This window comes from Anas platyrhynchos, chromosome 5, assembly GCF_047663525.1.
Source record: "Anas platyrhynchos isolate ZD024472 breed Pekin duck chromosome 5, IASCAAS_PekinDuck_T2T, whole genome shotgun sequence".
NCBI lineage: Eukaryota > Metazoa > Chordata > Aves > Anseriformes > Anatidae > Anas > Anas platyrhynchos.
The window spans coordinates 22,416,886-22,442,780 of NC_092591.1; the positions used below are offsets into that span (position 1 = coordinate 22,416,886).

The 25,895-nt window shown below is 40.7% G+C and overlaps 1 protein-coding gene across 5 annotated transcripts in view; it reads right to left on the reverse strand.

Moving 5' to 3' along the window:
* NRXN3 (neurexin 3) overlaps window positions 1-25,895 on the reverse strand; it is a 973,627-nt gene that overhangs the window by 617,396 nt on the left and 330,336 nt on the right. For 2 of the 5 annotated variants that reach the window (XM_072038404.1, XM_072038406.1), the window contains exon 10: window positions 20,921-20,947. The exons of the other annotated variants lie outside the window; for them this stretch is intronic. In XM_072038404.1, the coding sequence (XP_071894505.1) occupies window positions 20,921-20,947 (27 nt within the window). The remainder of the gene's footprint in view (window positions 1-20,920; window positions 20,948-25,895) is intronic. 5 annotated transcript variants of the gene reach the window in all.

Below are 25,895 nucleotides of genomic sequence, written 5' to 3' on the forward strand. Positions count from 1 at the left end.
TACGTGATACCATTTCAGTAATACTACCAGAAGATCCAATAATGCCAACCAAGATGGAAAGGGCATAAGCCTTATTTTGATCACTGATTGATTGTTTTGATCAAAGATAGAAGACTCAAGGAACCTGGGCTTCATTTGTGGCTTTGCTACCTATATTGGTTGTGTAACTGGTAAATGTCACTTATGATCTTAAGGGACTTACAAATGCTTAGCTTAGATACATATTTTAAGACAAATGTGCTGAAGTCAGTGAGGCATTCTGATATGATGCGTTTCTAAACAGATATTTCATAGCTCAGAGGGCAGTTATAAGCAGAAATGACTAAGTCTCATGTCAAACGGGAGGTCAGGCTAGATCATAATTGCGTCTTCTAGCCTCAAAACATACAATGCAAAGCAAATAATAATGCCTAAAGGGGTACCAGTAAAGTCAAACTCTTGAAAATAGACAACCTTAGGTAATACAGTGCCTATGTGTTTTGCTCAAGATAGATGACTCCATGGAAAACACGTTGTTTGTGAGCTGTCGGGCATTGAAGTGCATTGTATCATTTCTGTGGGCCACTGCCTCTACACTCCTAAGGCATCGCATTGCTCCAGTACCTGGTACTACACTGACCACTGTTACCATGATTTAAAAATATAACTAAAAAAACACTTCAACCTACCATTTAAGACTAGCTCCGAAGTATAACAACTGAATTAAAGTCTTGTTATTAGTCACACAGTCCCATCAGGGCAATGCTTTAGGAATTCAGCGTTAGCCAAGCGTGTGAGTCATCGCTCTCGAATAACATTCTGTGAATAGCATTGCTAGAAAGAGGCCTTGCAGGTTGGGTGTTGGATAAAAAAGTCAAGAATGCAGAAATAAAAAAGAAAGAATGCAGAAGTATCCTTCCTTCAAAAGATGTTCAGCTTGCTCCAATCTCCCCACAGGCAAAGGCAAGAATTATTTTCCTCAAAATACTGAAGAATTTGGATACCACTCTCAATCTCACAAATGTGAGTCATCAGAGATTAATGCTACAAATTATTTTCATTTTGCTCCAAAAGGGGAGATCCAGTTGGGAAATAACAACTTTGCCCCTCCTTATTTTTGTCTCGATGTTTCTCTCAAGCCAAGAATTCTTGAGTGTTTCATGAACAGAGTCTCACGGTACATAGCACTAAACGGGACAATTGGCTACCTGCTGCTGATCAAAAGCCCACGAGCATCCCCTTCTCACTTGACAGATCTAATGCTGCTTTCTTCACTCATTATAATAGTTCACCTGGTGACAATTCCTGGCACTCTGTTGCTTGCTAAACACCGAACTGTGATGTCTGTCAGCATCTTCCCCTTTCTATGAATACTGAAAAAATAATCCACAGGCTGAACTACTGCTGCTAAAAAATATTTATTCTCAGCAGGAATCTGGCTCTTTATTATGTACTGACACTGAATATTTAAATTACAACCTTCTAATCTTTCATTTACAGCATCTAGAGGATGTTGAATAAATTAAAAATAAAATGCCACAGCATTCTGCCCTGACAGGGGATCTGACAAAGAACCAACATTTTCAGAAATGTGGGTTTGGTTTTCCAGCATATGCAGCTCCCAACTTTGACAGATGTGCTGTGTTCAATAATTCTAAGGCCATACATGTCAAAAGCTAAATACCAGTTTTGAACATCTAAGTCTGTCTGAAAAAGCACCTAGGACAGTCTGCTGTCTCACACTTGAGATTTGATTGAGTGCATCCATCCACTAGAAGAGCACACAGATTGCTCAAAAAGCTTGCCGGCTCTTAAAATTCCTCAGGAGCATTCCTGTAACAAAGTAGTGGCCAGATCCACGAGGCAGCAGGCATAGCCATGGTGCTCTTACTAGTCCAGGTCAGAAGTGCTCAAAAAGTAGAACTGTCTGTAAAGCATGGAGATACTGGCACCTCACAACACACAGGGTTCAGCTGGAGGCTGAGTGCAGGAACACTAGAGTGGCATGCCAGCCTTATGCCTACCTGTAAAAGCAAGCAAAATTTTTGCTAGTTACTACTAAAGAGGGTAGGGTCCTTTAAACGACAGAAAGCAGAGACTTGGTGAAAGGGCCCTGGATACCAACAGTCCTGTACCAGATCATGCTGTTTCTGAGAGAGTACGCAGAACAGTAATAATCCTCAGTAGCTTAGCTAGTAGGATCACACATGTCCTTCTGTTCACCGTGACTCCAAACCAACTCATCTCTTCACGTGACTTGACATACCTCCTATGCCAGCACTGAGTTCCCTGCATCAGCAGCCCAAGTTTTGTCTCCAACAGAGGCAGAGCTTGAACTTCACTGACAATCTCGGTCTAGTTCGCACCTCTCCTTAAGCAAAGAGCTGCTGAAAACACAGAAGAAGCCAAGTGCCTGGGAGAAGGCAAAGTCCAATGAGCAGTTCTGGGCACAGATTTTAAAAGCTGGTGTTTGGGTTTAGGCTAATAAATACTTGCTCCTGATGAAAATTTCTAATGATTACTGCTGCATTATTTTTGCACAATCTACCTGCTAGTTAACACTTCCCTTTTTCTATAGCCTTTTCTAGGGAGAGCAATAATCCAACTTAAATCATTTAGAACAGTGTCTGTGAAACAAAATGCTTCTAAAATGACACTGTAAATTCAAGATGCTAATGCTTCTGCATTCCCATGAAACACATTGCAGCACTGGATCAGGTGAGCAGACAAGGAAAAGCAAAATCAACCTCAGCATGAAAGGGACTGAAACCAAACAAGCTTGGGCCCAGCCACGATGAGCAAAGCTTCTTCAAAAAACATTAATGGAAAAAAGTTTTGTTTTGTTTTTTTTTTAATGAACTTTAAAAAAAATAATGGAAAAGAGTTCTTGGTTATTTAACAAGTTTCAATAAGCTCGTTTCATGGCAAAAAAAAGCTCCCATTCATCAACTCTCTTGTGTCTAGCACCCTTCCTGAGAATTCCTGACATATGCAAGGCCCCATGATCATAAAATCAAACAAACAAAAATCACTTTGGTTTTCTGGGCAATGCTTTCAAGTGGGAGCAGAAATACAGTCTTAATCCTGCTTTGAAAAACCAGGACATGTAAACTCAGCTGGCTTTTTCTGGCTGTTACCGAGTAGTTAAAAATGGCTTCTTTTTTTCCTCTACCCTTGGCATGAACAAATCAATAAAATCATAAAAAGATTAGACAGACTGAAAGGCCAAATGAATGACTGACTCACAAGATAGATAGATTTTGAAAAGACACAAAAACATGCAGAACCATTAAGGCCGATACACCAATTGATAGATGCACTCACTGTACTTGCACATGCTGCACAAAAGAGCGCTCAGCAATTGCAGCACAAAATTTCTAAAGACTGAATTTCTCCCAGGAGTCAGGAGGTAAAGAAAAATTGCTCCAATCTATACCAAAAATTACACACACACACACACGCTGTGTTTTTGAGTATGATTCCCTCTTTTATATTCCAAAGCTGCTGCCTTACCAACATGGCTTTGTATGTTCAGATCAAAGCAGCAGCTGCCAGAGCTCTGCTATTGTTTGGGGTTATTTACAGAAAGGCAGGGAACAATTATTCTCAAGGTACATGAGGGCTCCAAGACAAAAAGGTTGAGACCGAGCTGAGCAAATTTGGAAGCCAATTTGCCACGTGTTACATATTATACACACAGATCAGAAGTGCAAGTCTTCATTCTCTTTTCTAACTTGAGACTTATTAACTTTAAAAAAAAAAAAAAAAAAAAAGGTGTTTTGTTCTCACGACCAAATCACCCTCCACTCTCATACACCTCTGATACTTCCCAAGTCTTTTCAAGATCCAGTGAAAAACTGATTGCTCTCCACTTTTAGATATTTAAAATTGACCTCCTCAAAACTTCAGCTTCTTTCTTTATTTTTAGACCTTCCTCCTTCACTTCTTATTTAAGACTGGCTTCTTTTCAATCTTCTTCTGTCTTCTCACACATAAATTATTCTCTTCTGATATAAGATATTTTTCCTCTGCACTGCCTCCATGCCTCTTCTACCTAGCTAAGATGCCCGTGTCTTTTCAAACCTCATCAAAGAACAAATTACATTCCTTTATACAGGAGGCACCTTATGATTTTTTCCCTGATAAGAGATGACTTTGTTCTCCTGATTCAAATTCCAAAGTAATATTGCCTTTTTGTCCCAGGAAGAAAAGCAGGATCAGATTCCTATTACATGGGTGGCATTAGGCACTATACACACACAGGTCTGTACACGTAATGAAATGCCAGCAATGAGAAATAGTTAAAACCTGTGAAATTTGGAGCGTTTATACAGAATCATGTGCTCATTCATGTGCAACACACCACAGTACAAATAACAGAAAGAATACACTTCAGTGCCATCTAAAATTCCAGGGTGGGAACCTTATCAAAGCCGTGAGGTTTAAAATTAATGGCGTTTCACTGACCTCATGCTGCTTGCCAAGGAAAACAAGAGGCACAGGTCTAGATGTTTCACTGAGTGTGAAGAAGAAAGCCACCTGAAATGGCAATCACAGCTCAAGTAACATTTCCCACTGTGTAGACCAAATGGAAACTACACAGATATAAAACTCAGCAGACCCTTTCACAGGGTAAGCAGATCATACTGTAGAATCCACTGCTGCTAGGGCATAATTAGCATCTCCACTTGGCTTTTATTTATAGATTTTATACAAGCAAATTTTAGCTTGTCATAGTATATTACTAAGTATTTCTTCTTGCAGCAAGTAGTCCCACTGAAACTCTTCCAACCATAATTCAATCTCCCTTTTGCTCAAGTAATGTTCAAAACCGGGGTCAGAATGATAACACACCCAAGAAACACCCCACATCTATTTACACTGATTTTGTTCTGTCACATATTGCCTACTTTCCCAAAAGTAAGGACAGCATTATATAAAAGGAACATAGTAAAATAAGTATGAATGCCATGAAAATGTGCTGAGTGTTACTGACACATCCAAGAAAGCAAACTTCAGCTTTTGCAGACTCAAACAGCTTAAATTAAGTATTACTTCAGCAGCAAGAAGAAAAAAAAAAACAACTCAGTGCTGAAAAGATGCAACAGAGCAGGATCAGAGCTTGCCATGTACATAAGGAAGCTAACTCATTCTGACATGTAATAATGAAAGAAGCAAAACATACAGGGACAATATCACAAACCAAGTAACCTGTTACACAGTCTGCAGATTTTTCAGTCATCCAGAACAGTGAGACATATAATCGCGTGGAAAAGCAATATCATTTATTAATGACAACCACATTATTCTGCCCTAATTATTCTGTCATTTTTATGGAAATTACTACTGAATCTGAAGTACAGTGCATAAATCCCAAGCCTATAAAACTACATGCTAACCAGGCTTAGAGCAGTCCATTTGTTGGTGTAAGAGACTGAGCATTTGCTTCATTTTCATTTAAGAAGCAGACCCATCATTTCTCACTGTTCCTGATGACACAGTGGTGTAAGAAACACAGTTATCTTTTTCAATACAGAATTATGGAAACTATCTAGCAATGCAGGCAATTTGGAGGAGAGGAGAAGAGCAAACTGCTAATATTTTCACATATAATGGTGAGGTTTGATCATCTATGGACAGAACATTGCACAGTTACTTCATTCTTGTAAATATGTCCATTTCTTCCTGCTCATTTAAGTTCATTTTCTTTATTTCAGTTTAAGCTATCTATTCTTTTACTGTTTGGAAGTAAGGCATTTTATATTGAATTGATGGTACTGTATTTAAGTAACTACATAAAAAAATACATATAACCTACGGATATTGATATCTTTCAAGAAACTAATTGCCATAGTTGTAAAAGGGAAAAAATTGCTTGCCGTGTTTCCACGGAATTGCATCAGTGGGACAATCTGGCCTTTAATATTTTGGAAATCATTGCATCTTACAGCAGTTTATTAGTGTAATGTGGTGGGTAATGAACAGAAATTCATTATTCTTTCATAAGTGCTAAATTTGTTTTCACAATACCTTTGAATTTGCAGTATCAAAGCCATTACACACAATCATGAATGCAGATCCTGAAGCCTCCTGGCAAGCAGGTGAGTATCATTAGCTACACATTAATGGAAATCTGAGCTACAGGTAAAGAAATGACTTGCCCAAAGTCTTGCTACTGCTGAGTATTGTAGAGATTATTATTATCTGGAGGACCTTCTGGTGATGTCGATTTTAGAAGTCTGTCCATTACTCAATGAGAAATGTCATGGCAATGCTCATGATGATCAGCCAGGAGGTGCAGGTGGTTCTGAATTGCCCGCTGGAGGAGGCTGACTTAGCTCACAGCTCCAACCAGTACTCTAGGACAGCTCAGTCCTCTCCACTGACTGAAACACTAACTAAATTTAATCACTAGATTAAATGCAAAAGCCCATACATTCCCCCTGTGCCTTTTATACTTGTATTCATTTGGAAAATGAAATCTTCAGTGCAGATTCTGTCCCTAAGCTGTCCTGTAAAAATACATGTCTGCTTGCACATGGATACCATTCTCATCACCAAGAACCGAAACTAGGACTTCCTGTATCCAGAACAGAAGCGAAAACAGAAGAAGTAATACCCTTTGCTCTGAGGGCACCAAGAAAATGTGTTTATCAAAGCCAAGCTAGGCTACACACATGCTATGTCAATGTATTGGTACTTCTCTGACGTTACAACAGTTATCAGGTAGTAATTGGTTTTCTGATGTGAATTGGTTCACCTACCCAAACTGCCTCACCCTTTCCTATTAGAAATACTATAGTCTCTCCTATCCATGACCATGTAAGAGCTGAGCATGACAATGCTATGGAAGCAAGGCAGGACTGGGGAGGGGTATCTAGGATGCTTGATGCATTCTCTATCCATTGTGAAGAACTTAGAAGCTATAAAGAGAATTCTTAAAGCTCGCAAAAATAAGTCGGATGTACGGGACTCTCAGTACCATTTCCATTTTGAGATTTTCTTCACCAAGACAGTAAAAACAGACTCAAATTTCCACACAATCTTTGAAGCCTAGGAAACGAGTTCCAGGTTTGTTTCTCCTCTGTATTTGTAGTTGTGGAAATCATATCCTAACAAATTTGTTAGTGCTTCAAATACTTTTCTTCAGAAAAAGTTCATTTTAAGATTTGGTTTTAATGCCCTTGGGATATCTCTTTTTAGATTCTCTTTTCTTCTTCCCTCAGAAAAGTCTGTCCAGGTTTCACTCTAGACCTATTAGTTTCAGGACGTTCCTGGAAGCAAAAGACCAGGAACTATTGTCATCTAACGCAGAATTTGATGATTTTTTTTTTTCCAGTACTGCTACAACTAACAGTGTTCACAGTTAATGAATATTGTTCTGTCCCAAACACTCCAATTTCAATTTTAATTGCAGTCTGAAAAGCAGCTAAGCATTTTGCTTTCAATCAGTATGCAGTCTGCAAATTTCCAAAAAGTGTATTGGAAATAAACTTACATGCAGAATCCTTTTACACAAGTGCAGGGTGGATCCCTCCATGTTCCAGCAGTGCAATAAGGTAACACAGTGAGTAAGAATGTGAGAATGTATAATCTTCTTCTGCACTCGTACTTCCATCTCTGCTAAAAATTGTAGAGTAGCACTGGAGCTGAATAGCTGCAACAAAGCTTCCCCTCAGTGTCAGAAGTGCTTAGATAATGGTGCTATGTAAGGGCAGGGCTGAAAGCCCATAATGTCACTGCTACTGCTTCTGCATAAAATGACTTCACACTCTGTCCTTCAGCAATTCCATGGGGATAGCACTGCCACAACCACTGCAGTCTTCTAAGGACTAAATCATCAGCATAAATGAATACTCCAAAGATCAAAATATGCTTAAGAATTCCTAAGAAAGGATTTTTAATTTCATCCCACAGTGAAACAGAAGCAAATACCCTATCTGTGCTGTGACAAAATAAGAATGCCAAAATGAAGCAATGCATTACCTTGCCCAACTGCAGATAAAGCTAATGTTCCTCCCAAAAATGAGAGGCAGATAAAATATTTCACTACATTCCTCTTTTAATTTACTGCAGTTCTCTCAGTCCTTCTTCTGCACTCCCAACAATATCAGGAAAAGGATGTCTGTTAAATTTCTGTCCCAATCAGAAAAAGCAAAAGCCAAAACCTCACCTGAAAACACATTTGTATTTGGTCGTTGAATATAAATATGATGCAGATCCCCAGAGATAAATGTTTGATAAGTTAAAATGCATTTTTTTTTTTGATTCAGAGCAATGTAACTGAGCCTTCTCAAACTAATTAATTTTTCAGGTCATGGCAATTAAATCCCATGGGAAAACACGATCCATTAGGTATGTTGCATTCTGCTTCGGCAAAAACTTCTGCCCACCTGCCCACATGAAGGCACAATATGCCCCAGGGGACTCGCACTTGGCTCATTTACCTCACAATGGGAAAAAAATGACACAGTATATCTCTCACTTGTCATATTTTCAGTTCTGAATATTTCCCCTTAGTATTGGTCAGCAGACAAGGGCCTTAAGATTTGGTTTTTCACAAATGCTGAGCCCTCTAAAACCCTCTGAAAGTCAACGGGAGTTGACTATGCTCAGTACCTCTGCGAATTACATCTAAAGCAGGAAAAAACATCTTAACTGCCTACTGGAGTTGAGTACTAAATAACATAGTTTCAGCAATCAAGAAGGCAGAAAGCCTGCCTCAGAGTCACTGTGTGAGGCTGTGAAACAAACGGATTTCTCAGGTTTACCTTGACTCAACTCAGACAATGTCAAACAGGATTAATGGTAAAGCAAAGCACAAGATCTTTCAGAGGTTTAAAAGTCATTTTTATAAAATGAATATCAGGTGCAATTATATTAGCTTAAAATGGACTACATCTCTATTTGCTTAATTACTCCTACTCTTTATTTCTCGTGTTTCACCTGTTTCAATTGAGGGTTTGGGTTTAAAGTAACTTCATGTCTTCCAAGCACCACCCTCAGCTTTCAACAGCCTCTGTATTCACATATGGCTCCTACAGCCCATTACGGTCAAGGCTGGGTTCATGTGCTTTTAAGGATTTCACCTGAAACCAAGGCATTTCAGCACTTAACCACTGCAACCCTTGCTGAATTCTTGCCTAATCAGCTTGGAGTGACTGAGTGTTGGCTAAGCAAATATCACGTACGTTTTTTCAATAGCTGGGTTTATTTAAATATTTTCCCTACCTTTCTAGCTTACCGACCTGTCAGCTATCCCACCACCGCTGTAGGCTGTTGCTATTGTGAGAGATTATGCATGCATTCATACAAATTATTAGAAAATATGCCAGTTTTATATATATATATTCTGTGAAGCTTCTGAAATCAGAAGTTGTTATATTTTTCTATAGATATTCCACATGATACATTTTACTAAGGATGTTTTGTACACGCTCATACATGCATGCTTTACTTACTACTTCAAGCCTGACCTTAGCTTTATCACTGGGAATGGAGTAGTGAAGTTAAGATGGTCTGCTTTGCTGCAGCTGTCCAAGACACAGTACTGTCACGTTGCAAGCTGGCAGAGGCTGAGCAGTTCCCTCAGTCTCCTTTACTGGGCTGTTCTAGCACTTAAGCCCAAAACCTTCAGTTCTGCAGCATCAGCTGTTTTCATCTGAGAGGAAGAAGAGTAAGTACAAGAAAGCTGAGTTTGCTGCTGCTGATGTTGTTGCTGTTGCTGTGCTGATTAGCACTGTCCTGTGATACAATCCACACTTTGAAAAAGTTTCTTGCTGCCTATAAAGCATATTTGATATAGTAGCCCTGTGCTACAGTCAGGAACCGATTTGCATTCAAGACCTTTTCACACAGCTCTGCCCATGTTATCTCTTCCTTGCTATTACCTTCCACAGAGCATCCTGAACATACCTCTGATACTTTCACAAATGGGAAAAAGCAACACAAAACAAATACGGAGTGATTCGCTGCTGCTTTGTAGGTATATTAGGCTGCTCAGCACATAAACAGAGACCAGAAAACCTCCAGCTGCACCACGAGGTGGTGCTCAGCTCCCTCTGTAACAGGCACAGCAGCGAGTGCCAGGAGAGAAGGAAAGCTTGCTTGGGCTGGGAACCAGCACAGCCAGCCTGGGCACACAGACATTTGGGGTCACAGATGATCCTCTCTACACAGCCCTGCTGGATACAGCATTCCCTGCAAAATACAGCTGGAGAAGTCACCACACAAGTGAGGAATTGTACCAAATACTGCTCAGTGAATCTGCCAGGCTGGAAGCTTGAGATCATACTGCAACTAGGGGAAAAAGCTTAAAGTCTAGATAAACTTCTAAGCTTTCAGGAAAACAAGCTGTATGAGAGCTATGCAAAATGAAAAATAAAAGAAAAAAATAAAACCTGTGTTTTCATATAGTTTTCACACTGTTTTTGGTGCATTTTAATATTTTTGAAATAACAAAGTGTGACCATTGAGAAATTAAAAATTTTTGCTGCAACAAAAACTTGTCAATTTTATTGACATTGCTTACAATAGCAATAACGACTTAGGAAGCAATTTACTTATAAATATTCCCCTTCATCTAGAAATGTGCTAAGCAGAAAATTTAAAATACTAAATTAGAAACTTCCTTTCTTCTCCCCCCCCCCTTTTTTTTTTGTATAAGAAAGCATGAAACTAAATGAGGCTAGTTTTCTGCCCACAGCAAACAAAAGGGCTGTGATATTGCCCAGACTTGTGGCATAAATATTTCGACAATCCGTAAGACTGACCACAGTCAGTATTTTCATGAGAGAGAGCAATAATGTGGCAGAACATGCTGTGGTAGCAATGTAATTATGTTGTATGTGATCACTGTAGTTGTAACTACCAGTATACAGCTTGGCCAACTGCATAATGACCACCAAAATTCTCAGTTGTCTTCTACATATACACTTTTTCCCTTCCTTTCTTGTATTAAAGTTAAAATATCAAATACATGAGAATTTTCCTAAATTCAGCTGAGAAACGTTTACGGTTTTGCATGGAAAATAATACCGGCCCTCCTCAGGAAGCTATAGTGAAACTCCAAGAATTCATGAAGAACACTGTCCTAGACAGGAGACTGCAACTTTGCTTAAATGTTTTAATACCATCAGAACATTTTTCACTAGAATGTCCCAAAGATGATAATAGCTTGGTGGAGATAGCAACATTCCTAAGTCTGAAAATAATCTAATCTGAACCAAAAGCAGTACCAGCCACGTCTTCTTTTCCCTATCAGTTTTAAATACTCAAACGAATAATTTCGAATGAGATTTCCCTAAAAAGAAAAAGTGTTTTTTTTTTTTTTTTTGTAAGGTTGCCAGGCATTCTCCACTTCACATTCACTAGCAAACCAAAATTGTAAGATACCCTTGGACAATTAAAACGGAAGCCACTGATTTGGCCTCCAGTTCATGATCAGGCCTAGATAATGTAAAAGCCACCATGAGGAAAAGCTATTTTGCCACAATGAAGTGTGCACACATAACTATTTAATACAGCAGCCAATGAAGTGACACAAGTCAGAAGAGATTTAGCTGTGAAAATGACTTGAGAATTTCTCTCAGGCTTTCTAATTTTTCACATTCAGAATGAAAACATCCAACATATTCCATTTTTTACTAGCTAGAAAACGCTTTATGATGGTATAAAATACCTCAACCACTGTGTTTAACATCTGTGGCATCTTCACCAGGCTCCCTGTGGTATCAAAAGTCATGTTTTATATTTCCTTTGCACGGGAGAGGCAAGAAGTCCACAACTTCTTCCCTGGGCCTGAAACCTGAAGAATCAGCTTTTTGTAAAAGGACTAGAAGATAAGCAACTAGGAACGAAGATAGAGCTGCCAAAAGGTTTGCTAATGGCACGTTTTCAGTAAATATATCTAAGGTGCTTCTTTCACAGACTAGCTGTAAACCTACAGCTCATCTTGGCCCAGCTATTTTCAGGGAAGACAACAGTCAAACACAGGAGCACTGAAGGATAGTTTTAAGGTAAACTTACATCTTCCTCCCCAAGCACCTATGCTCCCTGACAGAAATTTTCTACCAGCAGTGCCTTTCGCTGGACAGTCTGGCAGTGCAAGACACAGGCAATGTGATGGGTTGTGGTAGCAGGCCAACAGCAGGCACTGCTTAAAGGGGCGTGTGGCATGGGGACTGTTAGGTGTGGAAAAGTTGGCTGTGGAGAGGCAGCTTCTGTCATTAGCAATCCTCTCACTACTCATTCACATAAACAGCATCCGGTAGTTAGGTCCCAATACAGTCATTGTTTGATTTTAAGATAGTCAACTGCTTGACATGTCTTAATCCTGGAAGCAACACATTTAGTACTGCCTACACAGCTCCCTGATATTGCCATGCACACAGCAAGTTTCCTCATACTCAGTGCCTCGAGTAGGAAAAGAAAAATCGATGGGAAAAAAAAAATGGCCAAATGCTTGACGCGTGGAGACCATGGACAACACCTTTAGTCCTCTGTTTTAATTTACGGCAGCCAAAGCATTGCCTTTTCAGGCCCTATGGCTCAATACCCACAAACTCGGAGGGCTACAGCTGCATTCTGAGTGTACTGGATCTGGCTGGGAGGGAGTTCCTTTGCTTCATAGAGGCATGTATGGTGCCGAGCTTTGGATTTGTGACCAAAAGGGCGTTGATAACACACCAGTGTCTTTGCTGTTTGCTGAACAGGGTTCACACAGTGTCAAGGCCTTCTCCATTTCCCTCTCTGCCCCACCCCAGTGCGGAGGCTAGCGTGCCCAAAAGTGCAGCCAGGACAGCTGACCAAGGGGATATTACATACCATGGTAACACACCAACATGTTCTGCTATAACCTTGTGGTGGTATGCCACAAGGTACCAGGGACTGGTTACCAGTGCTCAGGGACTGTCTGGACATTGGTTGGCTGGTGGTGAAATGATTGCTTTTGCATCACTTGTTGGTCTTTGTTTTGTGGTTTTTGTTTTTTTGTTTTTTTTTTTTTTTTGTGTTTGTTTGTTTGTTTTTTCATTTTTCCTTTCTCACTAAATTATCTTTATCTCAACCCATCAGTTTTCTCCCTTTTGCTCTTCCAGTTCCCTCCCCCATCCTGCTAGGGAAGAGAGAGCGAGCGAGCACCTGTGTGGTGCTCAGCTGCCTACCAGGGTTAACCCACAGCACTGAGCAAAATTCAAGTGATGACAGCTTCTCAGAAAGGAACATAAATCAGTTTACACAAATAAAGTAGCCAAAATAAACTGAGAAGTAGAGAAGTTTTTCTATCAAAGCCTTTCCCCGCCCCCCAACAGCCTGGCTGAGACACTGCAAATACTGCAACAAGAATGAAAGAAGTCTTCCTGCCTTCCCTGTGCAGACGTGACAAAGGGAGCTCCGAGTCTAACAAGTGGCGGAGAAGAATAAACAGTGCTGACAAGCAACTAGTTAATGAATGCACTGTTAAAACAAAACCCAGCCACACAGGACTTCAAAACTTATCCTACACTCAGAAGTCTTCCAAGGTTACTCCAAAAATCCCTCAGCACATCTTTCTCCCTTCAGCAAAAATACAAAATAAATAAATAAATAAATATTTTTTAAAAAAAATCTGCCCAACCACTGCCTATTTCATAATATTTCTGTTACAGCACCCAGAATCCCAGTATTTTTCTGTAATTTCCAACATTATGCAAACAGTATCTAGCTTACTGACAGACAAGGTGATTTTTTTTTAAATTTTTTCAATTTCTTTTTTATCCTTCCCCCTATACAACAGTTCTCATTTTGAGCTGTAATCCCATTAAGGGGTGAGAGGCTACAGGAATTGAAAATTTGATGTATAAAAATGTACAACATGAAGACAACCTCAAGAAGCAGCAATGAGTCAAGAAAAGCTGCTGTGGTGGGAACAATAACCAGTGAATTGCCATAGCTGTTTCCCAAAATCTGGTCATCGATTCCTGACTGATGATTGCAGATTTTGCAAGGTTAGTTTTCTTTCCCATTAGGCCCCACCACCACCATTAATTAAAAATAACACAAAGTGTTATAGCAAGCACTACTCTAAACAGTGCCACCTCTTCAAATGGGTGACCTTCGAAGACCGGCTGAAGTCTCTCCCTGAGCACTAGAAGGGTAGCGTCAGCCTACAGCCTTTCAAAGGATATGATGGTATTAGCTCCAAGACGAAGGTTGACTGCTGCTAACTAGGAGCTGGGGCTCACTGAAACCTGATAACCACGGGCTGCCTTGTATTTGTAGCCCAGATGTACAGTCTGTAAAATATTCTGGGATGCAGGGATTCTGCGATACAGCAAACGCAGTTTAGGGTTACAAAAATTAATTATGCCACAGCAAAACCTTGACCTTCATGGCACTGGCTGAATGAGGATTAAAGACACAGCGAACACCTTTCTTTCCTTACACACAGTGTTCTGCACCCAATAATACAAATCACCAGAGCCTTTTTACCAGCCACTCCTTACCCAGCATCCACTGAATCTTAAGTCTCACGGAATTGCTTTAAAATGTACTGATAAGGTAGCACCCAAAATAGCAAGCAGCGTTTGTGCTGATTCATGTTTGCTTTTTTTTTTTTTTTCCTTTTTAACTATTCAAATTCTCATTAGAAATGCTCTCTCTGGGTTGTTCTCAAGCAAAATAAATCACATATAAAAATCTCTCTTTCTCTCAGGTCCTAAAGCATGAGATTCCAGCTTCATGTCATTTTTTTTTTTTTTTGTCATCCCCACTGCAATTAACTGCAGGGGCTCTCTTGGTACCATTTTAAAAGCAACTCAGGAGCACTGCTTCAATGTAGAGGAGTACTAAGCAACTCCTGTGCCGAGAGCTGAAGTCAAGAGTTTTTTTTTTTTTTTCTTCTAGTGACGTGGAGTGGATTTGCATCAAGCAAGTCTGAAACAAAATACTTTACTTTCTAGTAGCTGTCACAGGGAAGATAAATTTGTTAGCTTATGTGACAAAGCTCATCTATGTACCCACGAAGAGAAACACCCACATCAGAGAGATGCTGGCGTGAGGCAAGAACCCAAATTATACCCTGCCAGGCTAGATCCAGGCCCACCACAGGGGCCATCAGCCCATCGAAGTCCCATCTGCACAAGGCTGGAGGAGCCCAGGAGCACAACTGCAGGCAAGAACCTAAATTAAGGATGCCAAAAAGCAAACACCCTGTCCCAGCAGAGCCACCAGCATGAAATGAAACTCATCACTGCAAGTCACCAGAGCAGCTCTCCAGACCACCTTTCAGATTAAGGGGGTTGCTACCTAGGGATGAGTCACGTTATGGGATGCAGGGGAAAGCAGCTTGAGATTGCCCAGGACTTATTACAGCATGCTTAACTAGCAATCAATGGCAGGACAAAGAAGGAGTTCAGGTGATTTGGGGAGGAACAAGAATGGGAAAAGAGTGAGGGGATAAAAAGGGACATTCAGTTGGCTGCTCAGCATGCTTGTTGGGCTGTGCTTTGCACCTCATCTGTCCTATCTGCTTATCAAATTATGTTCTAACTCTGTCCTGAGTGAGAGATCTCTATTCTGTGTGTATGAGGGTGAATGAGGGTGCAAGTGCAGCAGCTCAAGCCAGACAACAGCTTGGAGGGCACTTGTGTCCGTGGTGCCATAGAATGTAGAGACCACAGGTGTGTGTGTGTGACCACTAGCAAAGATCCAGCCAGACTAGTTGGGGAATAGGTGACAGCAGCAGCACTAGACCAGACCAGCACCCTGAGTCTGAGACTTCCCAAAGGTGAGAAAATGCCCGGCTAAGCTGTACAAATGCAACAAATGCCAGGCTTGCTTTCACCACTACAATATGACATACTAATGGCTTGTCACTTTTCAGGCTGTATGAGCATTCATTTCTTCCTGATTACGTTTAAATGACATTAGTAGATACTGGAGTCACAAATACGATGTGTCTGTTTAATCACACCTCTTCACTTTCCAAATAATGTTTTCACATTAGAGTACTATTAAGCTTTTATTAAAATGACAGCAACATCCCTAAGAATTAGAGAAGTGCACTTGTTTTTATAACATTTTGATTAGATTAGAGTTAGCATGGCTTCCTATTCACTTAAGAGGATATGGAAAAAAGAAAACTTAAAATCTCTCCCAGAGTTACACATCATAGGTTCATATTTGCTGTTGTTACATAAGCACTTAAATGAAACACTAACACTGCACTGAATGAAGATGCTAAGTACAGTAAGCATGGCAACTGAAAAGGAAGAACCGATCTCATATTCCAGCTGTCTTCTTTCACTCTCTTCCATTTTTGCTTTTAGCAACAGGTAAGAAAAGAGGATCAGGATTTTCTGAGGCTTCACGAGGCACATGAAAATAGGTAACGGCTTGTATGGCATGCTTTACTGAGAAGAAGAGGCCTCATTATGAAATAACAAGCAATAAGATAGAAGTATTCACTGCCCCGAAGGCAGTGAAAGTGACCTTCGGAAGATCAAACCTCCCATAAGCATAGTGTCCAACTATGTGACTGTGACTAATGCCATGCCACATAAATGGTTTGGGAAAAGGAGAGGGAACTCAACCAAGAAAAAGAACACAAACATTATCCTAGAAACAACACAAACTGAAGACACTTTACAAGACACCGAATCTGCAGCACACACAGCCCTGTCCTCCATGCTTATTATTTAGTAGATTGCTGAAAACTATCCCCTTTGGACTGATAAGAAGCAGGGGGGTCATCACTGAAAAGGTAATAAAGCAAGTTAAGGATATTTTCAGATAGCTGAAAAAAAATCAGAGCACCAGCCAGTATGACACAAATTATAAAACTATCACAACGACCTTAACTTTCTTTAAAGTGAGCTATATATTTCAAGAACCAGTTTACAGGATGTGGGTCAAAGAGCTACATTCTTTGGTAAGCTATATTAAAAAAAAAAAAAAAAAGTATGTATGCAAAAATGTAAGGGCATTTAGTCTATGCATATTTTCCCCATAAATCCAGCAAGCAATACGTTGCTATCCATTATGTCTGTTTTATGTTGAAGAATCATTCAGTGCATCTCCACATTCTATTTCAGGCCCCTGATACTACTTTTGGTTGTGCTGATTTGACACTAAGAGGAAAATAGAGTTACTACTTAGTCAAATCTGTGTAAGCAACAGCACTGTTGGGTCCATCTAAATTCAAGTTCTGTCAGCATGCAGAAACAGATGAGATCAGTTTATGTAACTACAGGAGTTAGGCATGGGGATGAAAAGAGTAAAAAATACTCCTGTTGTAGGACATGATGTCAGTCTTCCATTCCAGAACTGTGGGATATGACTGATGAAAACTAAAGACGATAAGAAGAAATGATGCGAGGGAAAACAGCATTTTACAACAGAAACATAGCATCCCAAAGATATGCAAACAAAAACTTCTCACTCTATCCAATGAAAGCTAAGAGCAAGTGTATCGAAAACTAAATGCTTACCTCTGACAATACACTGGACTCCTCTTGGATAGCATGAGCTTCAGTGCTTGCTGTGATCTTGCTAGTAGGCTCTTTAACCTAACACATTCCATGAGATCCCCAAAGTACAGCTCTGTTTACCTTTAAAACCATGAACCAGGTCCTTACATTCAGTTAGCAGTGGTGACTGCTTGACCTGAATCTCTTCAGCCGACTGGGAATTCCATTTGTCAAGTTAATTTAAAACATTTCTACTGACTTTGACAGACCCTGGCAGACCCATCTGCATATTGATAACTCCCTCTGCACAAGTAAATGTCTTGTGCCTGCAAGAATAGCTACAATGTTATTTGGTTTGTTCTTGCCTAACCGTATTTTATTCATGCAAGGGTATATAGTTTTCCATCAATCAGTTCCCAGCAGGTTTTCTTCTAGAAAGCAGGACAGATGACCTGAGTCATTGCAACAGGCAGCAACGAAACAAGGTGTTGGAGGAACTAGGAGAGGTGTTCTTCATTTTAAGTAAGCATCATAAAAAAATAAATTAGGAAAATACGAAGTTTCTTTTTAATAAATAAATATCAACCTTCAAAGGAAGACTGTATTTAAAAATGCAGCAACCTCAACAATTAAAAATGCATGGAAGCAAAATGACTCAAGATGTTTTGATGCTTATGGGAAAACTAACAAAAACACTCTGGGTTCAGACTGTCTTTCCACTGATCTGACCATAGGATTCTGTTTGTCTTTGTTGTTTTTTTTTTGTGTGTTTTTTTTGTTGTTGTTGTTGTTTGTTTGTTTTTAAATGTTTCTTCCAGTTACTGCTAAATTTTATCTTGTACAACAACCACACCTTGCTATTAAAGCTGATTTCCCACCTGAAAAGTCTTGCACAGATGAACCTCTAGTAGTCATCTGTCATCAGAAGTTGAAGATGATGGCAACAACACCAGATGACACCAAAGAAACTGGTATGGATGCTTAGATGACACACATCAACAAGAAGTATGGTGCAAGCATCTACATAGAGTTGTGGGTGGCTAAGCAGCAAAAACATATGAACTGTTTGGAAACAGAAGATCCTATTTTTATGCAAATGCCCTCTGCTACTGCTGGGTGAAAACTGACAATCTCATCAGAGATTCAAGACAGTTTTCCTGATTGCCAGCTCTATCTTGAAATACAGTGTTCAAACTGAGATGAGCTAAAGGAATTCAACAAGAGCTGCCACGTTTGAGTCACACAGGCCTAATCCCACACAGCCCTGCAACGGGGCAGGAGGAGGAAGCAGTTCTCAAAGCTGTGAACTCACAATTAAGCTCCTGCAGCACTTCAGGGCTCACAACTGGAATAATCACACATCAGTCAATGCTTTAGCTTCTTTCTCTGAATGCAGACTCCTAGGGACCACCTCCCAAGACCAAGAAACTAATTGCTTCCGCTTTCCTGAAAAGCAGGATCTGAATCTGGCAGTGACCAGGAAGAAAGCTGATCTGTTACTAGGGGGGGAACACAAGACACAGACACAATTGTCTGCTGTCTAACAATACAGATACAATCTTAGCCCAAAACCACAGCATATATGTTAAGAAACTGCTTTGCAACAATGTTCTCTTGCTCTCTCAATGCTACTAACAACTGTTTCTGTAATGTGTTGCTCTCAGAGCTTTCACTTGAAAGCTCTGTTTTTAGGATTGCAACACACTTCTTCCAATTTTCCTGCTAGCTTGGATGGGGCTCTTTGGTAAATAAAAAGACCACAGCCTCTAGAAAATACGTAGACTCATAGAATCATCGAGGTTGGAGAAGACCTTCAAGACCAAGTCCAACCATCAACCTGACATACCAAGTGTCATCATTAAATCTCATCCCTTAGTGCCACGTCCACACATCTCGTAAATACTTCCAGGGATGAGGACCCTACCACTTCCCTTGCCAGCTTGTTTCATGCTTCACTGCCCTGCCCAAGAAGAAATTCATCCTAATATCCAAGCAAAACCTCCCCTGGCACAACCTGAGACTGTTTCCTTGAATCCTATCACTTGTTACCTGAGAAAAAAAGACTTGACACCCACCTCACTACTACCTCCTTTCAGGTAGGTGTAGAAAGGGATGCAATGTCCCCTCAACCTCCTCTTCTCCTGACTAAACAACCCCAGTTCCCTCACTCACTCCTCATAAATCCTGTTTTCTAGTCCCTTCACTGAATTTTTCGCTCTTCTCTGCACGTGCTCGAGCAACTCAATATCTTTCTTACACTGAGGGAACCAAAACTGTACACGGTGTTTGAGAGGTAGTCTCATCAGTGTTGCATACAAAGCAAAAATCCTTTCCCTAGCCCTGCTGGCCACGCTGTTTCAGATGCAGGCCGGAATGCCACCGCCTTCTTCACCACCTGGGCACACGGCTGGCTCCTGTTCAGCCAGCTGTCAACCAGCACCTCCAGGTCCTTTCCTTCTGGGCAGCTTTCTAGCCACTCTTCCCCAAGCCAACACCTTACATGGACCAACCTCGCCTCTTAATTCATTATAGCACTTCCGAATTAATGTTCAGTCTTCCATAAATCATCTAACACCCAGGATCTGTCAGTGCAGCAAGGAATCTGGTTTCAAGTAAGATACACCACCATACTTGAGATCTAAACAGCTCCGTTCTTCGGGAATAGTGTTTCAGTTTTAAGCCTACAGCAACTTCAAACAGCTCTTTGAAGTAAACAGAAAAGATTGTTTCCTCAATCACAGACTAAAATTAGATATGGTCTTTTAATATTATTTTTCATGCAAGGGTATACAATTTTCCATCAGCCAGCATCTTTCTACAGCAACCTTCCCTACCTTATAACAGACTGAAAGGGATCTTTAATGAACCAAGGATTCACGTGGACTTTATTGTGTAAATCTAAGAGAGTTAAATGCTATATAAAAGGCTCTCATATTACTCTGATAATATACTCAAAAACTACAATCTAATTTTATTTCTTCTATACTCCCTCCCCCCCAAAATGACTTTGAATAAATATCAGATTAAGTTGTCACCATTCTGAAACAAAGTGAAAAATTAAGATTTGATTTTTTGTGTGTGTTTAAATATGCATGCTTTTTTTTTTTTTTTTTGTAGTGGAGAAGTGCATACAGTACCTGTTGTTATTCTTATGTGGCTCTTTAAAAGTTTTCATAAAGACAACAGGTTACCAGTGAAATACAATATCAGCTCATCAGGTTCCTCAGGTGTTCTTCTGCAAAGCTATGAAATAACAGTTCATCTCCTCCTTGGAGAAACCTAACACAAAATTTTCACATACAATCACCTTAAGGTCTTTCCTCCTCCCCCCAGCTTCATATCCCACCCAGCCCTTCAATTTCAGAGGATTTTTTAAAAAAAAGAAACAAGAAAAATAAAATCAAAGAAAAAACAGCTTATAAAACAGCAAAGAAAATAAAGTTATTTTAATATATATAGAAAGAGAACAAAATGAAACTTGAGGGAAAACTTACTGGCGTTACAGTTTATCCTGATACAGTCTAGATGGGGAAAAATAAATGAAAGATGAAATTGCATCCTTCAAGGTAACAGCTGCAGACATCCAAAAACAATCAGTCCACCCTTCCGGGGACAGACACACGCAAAGAGATGTGGCCATTTTATATTTATATACAGTCTGTACAAGTTCAGGAGTGGGTGTATATGTACAGTATATTCTACGTAAATATCTGTTACATAAATATATATATACACGCACAGATATATATACACATATGTATAGAGAGATATACCAATGTACATATATATCCACGTGTTGATACAGAAAGCTATTTCCTTTTTATAGAAGCCTATGCATCTAAGAGTATCTTCTACTCCAGAACACGAACTGATGTGAATTACAAGAAAAAATTGTCAAATCAAGGCACAAAAAGATCTCCCTTGAAATGCAAGTCATACGCCACTGTAATTTCTCTTTTTAAAAACCTTTAGCAATTTCTCTGAGAAGCTTGAAATTTCAAGTCAACCTCTACACTTGGTTTCTTTTGAATTAATTCGTATTGTTATTGCATAAATACACCATCTGTCCAACACAGAATACCTGTAAAATCAGCCTATGAGGTTTGTTGGTGCAATATTTAACCCTTTCCAGCTCTCCCAAAGACAGACCCTCAACTCATTTCCCCTTGTGCCAGCCCAGAACAATTTTTAGTATGTGCACGGGCACATTTGACACTGTCCATTCAGGCGAGGAAGGGGTTAGTATACTGCCCCGTTGTGTCCTGTCATAAAATGGCCACTTGCAAACAGCTAACCGCACGAACGCCCAGCCCAGATTTCAGCTAGTTCCGGAGGTTGGGAATACTTTTTTGGTTTTTTTTTTGTTTGCTTTGCAGGGACTACAGGAATTTCTTTCAAAGGCCCCCAGCCCTGCCAGTTCCTCCAAGCCCAGTTTCGCCTTGCTGTCCAAACGCTAAGACTGAACGGGGTGCTCCTAACGTTCGGGGAGAAGATGAAATGGGCAGTGAAGTGGCAGGTCTGGGAACCTTTGCTGGCCCTGCTTCATTCAGGGTTGACGGACAAGGGAGGGAGGAGAAGGGGCAGATGGAAATAAAAATAGAGAGATGGCTGTGGAGTCTAATAAATAGGAACTGAGGAACTGCCCAAAAAAATGAGGTTGAGGTAGAGCAGTGCGAGCTAGAGGGCTTCTGAGCATTGCTTCTCTACTTTAACGCACTCGTACTCAGCTTATCTCAGGACATGACCCATAAGAAGATTTTACACTTATAAATGCCTTCTTATAGCCTTGTGAATATCTGTTACTGTGGTGTCCGGTGTGGGTGAATGCTATCGTGTCAGTGCTATTACATATTTTGGGTTATGCTGACCTTCTCTTAGGAAACCAAGGCCAGGAATAATAGCACCATGCTACTGGACACCCTTGTCTGGACACTCTGCCAGGTAACTAAGGCTTTGACCAGCAGAGATGGTCGTATTTATTACAGAAATATGGCCCAAGAGCAAAGATTACACAAAATGGCAGAGAAACAGAAAGAAGTTTGCTGCTTAATAGGACTAATTTTGTATTTATTCAGGTAGATGTAGGAAAATTATTTCAGCAGCTGCAACTAAATGTTACTCTTAAAAAAAAAAGGGGAAGAAAGGGGAAGAGTCTACAGATAAAAAGTCATAATGGGTAGGGGTATACCAATTGGGAGCAGCATGGCCAGAGAGAGCCTGTTTTCAAGCAGAACTTCTCTTGAGAAAATCTGGGTTTGGTTTTGTGCGATTAGGTTTGTCATGTGTCGTCAACCGCAACAGAAAAGTGGGAGCAAACAGCCCTGGAGCAATTGGTACGATCACCATACAGTGGTGGCTATATCCCTTACAGGAGTTGGGTGGGGTAAGGGGAGCTCTTGAGTACCAGCTACCTGTGGAGCCAGCTACCCTTGCCTCTACAGCCTGAAAGAGAGCGAGAGAGATTCCAGAGACTCACTGCAAGCAGGTGAGATCAAGGGAGCTGATACAGCTAGAACAACATGGGAATGTTTTATGGGCTAAGCATTAAGTGTGCTGTAAAGGGAAACATGGCTGGTCCCCAGCAACATTCATCAAAATTAGAAACTAAAGCCATAGCTGTGTATTTTATCTCTGCAGAGAAGTTTTGTGGTTTTTTTTTGTCTGTTTGTTTGTTTGTTTGTTTTTGCAGCAGTCCTGAAAGAACTACATGTCCCAGGACTTCCTCCCAGTCAATGACTGCTCCAAGTGAACGGATCAATGTTTAAACTGAAAACCAACATAGTCCTTATACTGACTGCAAGCATGAAGGCTGTTCAATGCCACACTATGGGGTGCCAGGCAGAAATGGCCAAAACTTCCTCCAGAAGAACCAGCTCCTGAACCAGACTAGGTCCAGTTTGGTCAGTAAGGACCCCGCTTGGCCCTAACGCTCTTGCATCTGCCCGTGGTGCTACGCCAGCACCACCACAGTGTCCTGCAGCTGGGCTAATGCTGCTGCACTCCGACATAAAGGTGCTCAGCCCACCACGCTGTCTCTACAGAGCACTTTGTTACACACAGTAGATGTACTCTAAGATCCTATGCCTCCTTTTCTCTTTTACAAATTAAAGATAGTCACGGTGCTGTCTTCCAACACTATGGCAACTGCCAGAAGAGGAGAAACTAGAATGTCTAGGGAGCCATCTGGTTAACAGGCCTCCAAGATTTGGAAGTGTATTATAGAGGAAGACATTACAATCTCACAGCACCTGTGTCACACAAGCAATGGAAGCTGCAGGTGCCCAGAAGCTAGCTCTGGGAAAATGAATTAAAAGGAACTTCGAGTCACTACTTGTGACTCCAGTGACTCCACAAGTCACTCCAGTGACTACTGGAAAGAGAGGCATCCAAAGCCAAAGGTGCTACATTCAAAGAATGAGCACAGTGCTTTTGATTTCTGTAGTCCTGAGCCTTGCCCAAAACAAGTTGCAATCATTAATGCATGAAACTGTTTTCTCCCTGTTACATCAGCTTTTAGAAGGGAAGAAAAGTATTTTCCTCTAAACTAGGATACAAGTAAAAAGCTGAGGATGCTTTCCCAGGCAGTAAGTTGTGGGGTGCAAGTTTAGCCAGGTCTCTGTGCTCAAAACAGCAGCAGCTGGAGAATTCCGGAGTAATTAAGAAACTGCTTGGGAGTCCCCCATCAGTACAGTAAGACTTACAGTAATCCTCATCTAGGGCTCTCAGCACTGTTATCAGCTTCTACTGATGTGATTTGCTTTGTTTAGATATGGCTGCATTCCTGACTAATAAGAGGTTTCCCCTTGCTTTGAATTTCCAAGATGGGTGTGCCTCAACAGCTGTTCTGCTGCTGAATGAGGTATTTGGAGGACAGCAGTGAAGTGACTTCATGGTCCGTAACTACACTGGGAGCAGGATGAGCTGGAAAGACCTTCCTACGGTTACTTTCTCTCATTATTATTCCTAGTGTAAATCAGATGCTGCTTCCTTAGTGCTTGGAAGCAAGGTTTTCCAGAGCACATAAAAAGAGGGCCAAAGACCCTCTCCTTCAGAAAGCTTAAACAGCTCTACTGCATTTTAACAGCATTAAGAATTCACTGTTTGAATGGAGATATCTTTAGTAGCAGACAGAATTCTCTGGGCATTAGGCCTGGGTTTCTTACCATTTGTATCTTTGTACCACAAAATGATGATGTTTGAGCTACCTGGCATTGCTAAGGCCTCAGCCCCTCTTCTTCCTTGAATTAGTTGAAGAGCCACCTTTGCTGGGTCGGGACAAAGTGTTTGCTCCTTTTGACAAGCATCCACATATGGTTGCAGAAGAGCACTCCAAAGCAAGACTGGCACATGAAAGATAATCAGGGCCTGACTGCTCCTGCTCACTCCAGGTTATTTCCTGGGGGGAAACCAGATGAGGCCCTATAAATGCTCTTACCCCATCTTACAGTGTAGCTCCTTGCCAGCTCCAACTTCTCAGACTGTGCACCCACCTGCAACTATTAGAGGGCATCTGACAAATATTTTTTCATGTCTTTTTTTAAAAAATATAAAAAAGGGTCACAAAATTTATTATTCAGAAGTTATTAATGAAAAAGTGTGAACATAAATACACCTGCACATGAGTGCATGATCTGCATGAAAGAAAATCTGGTGTAAAAGTTCACATGCTTTTAAGAAAGAAAAACAGAAAATATGTCTGCTGTGTTTGTTTAAAGGAATTATTTATTTTAAAAAATATATTTTTTTAAAGACAAAGATGTCTTTGATAACCCTGAGGAGAAATCTTAAGAAAAGGTAGAAGAGCAGGATGGTTACACTTCCTTACAGGAGAACTGACTCAGATGAACAGGATGTAGGCAAAATTTACTCTAGTCATAAGTGCCCTGAAGCTGAGCCTGGCCAGGATGAAACAAAACTGAAATATTCTTTAACAAAAGTCAGTGAAACCTAATCTTTCCCATGGGAGGAAAAGGGAAATCTTTCCCTTTTCTCACCCATGGAAGGAAAAAAAAATGAATGTGTATCTACCTATCGGACCAGCCATTTCTTTCCCTTTATGCAAATCTCAGCATCTGAAGTGATTCCCAAGCATGTTCCAAGCCATGACTGGCTTCATCTCTCTCTCTCTCTCTCTCTCTCTCTCTCCTCCTTCCACTCTAGACCCATTCCTTCAGAGTCCTTCTCAACAGAAGTGGGATCTGCGTCGCCTTTGGACTTCGTATCTTCACACAAAAAATACACAAACTACTGTGAGAACTGCTGTCAACATGCAGACCGCAGTGCCTCTGGCACTTGTATGGGAAAGGCCTGAAAAAACTTCTCTTTGAGAGTTACTCCTCACTGTCTTATCCCTCCCATCTCCTACAGTGAGCCCCCACCCACCCAAGCCCACCGAAACCTTCTGTACTATATATATGCCCTGTTTGGCTGGGTCGGTGCGTGCTGAGGAGGCGGTGGGATAAGCCAGCC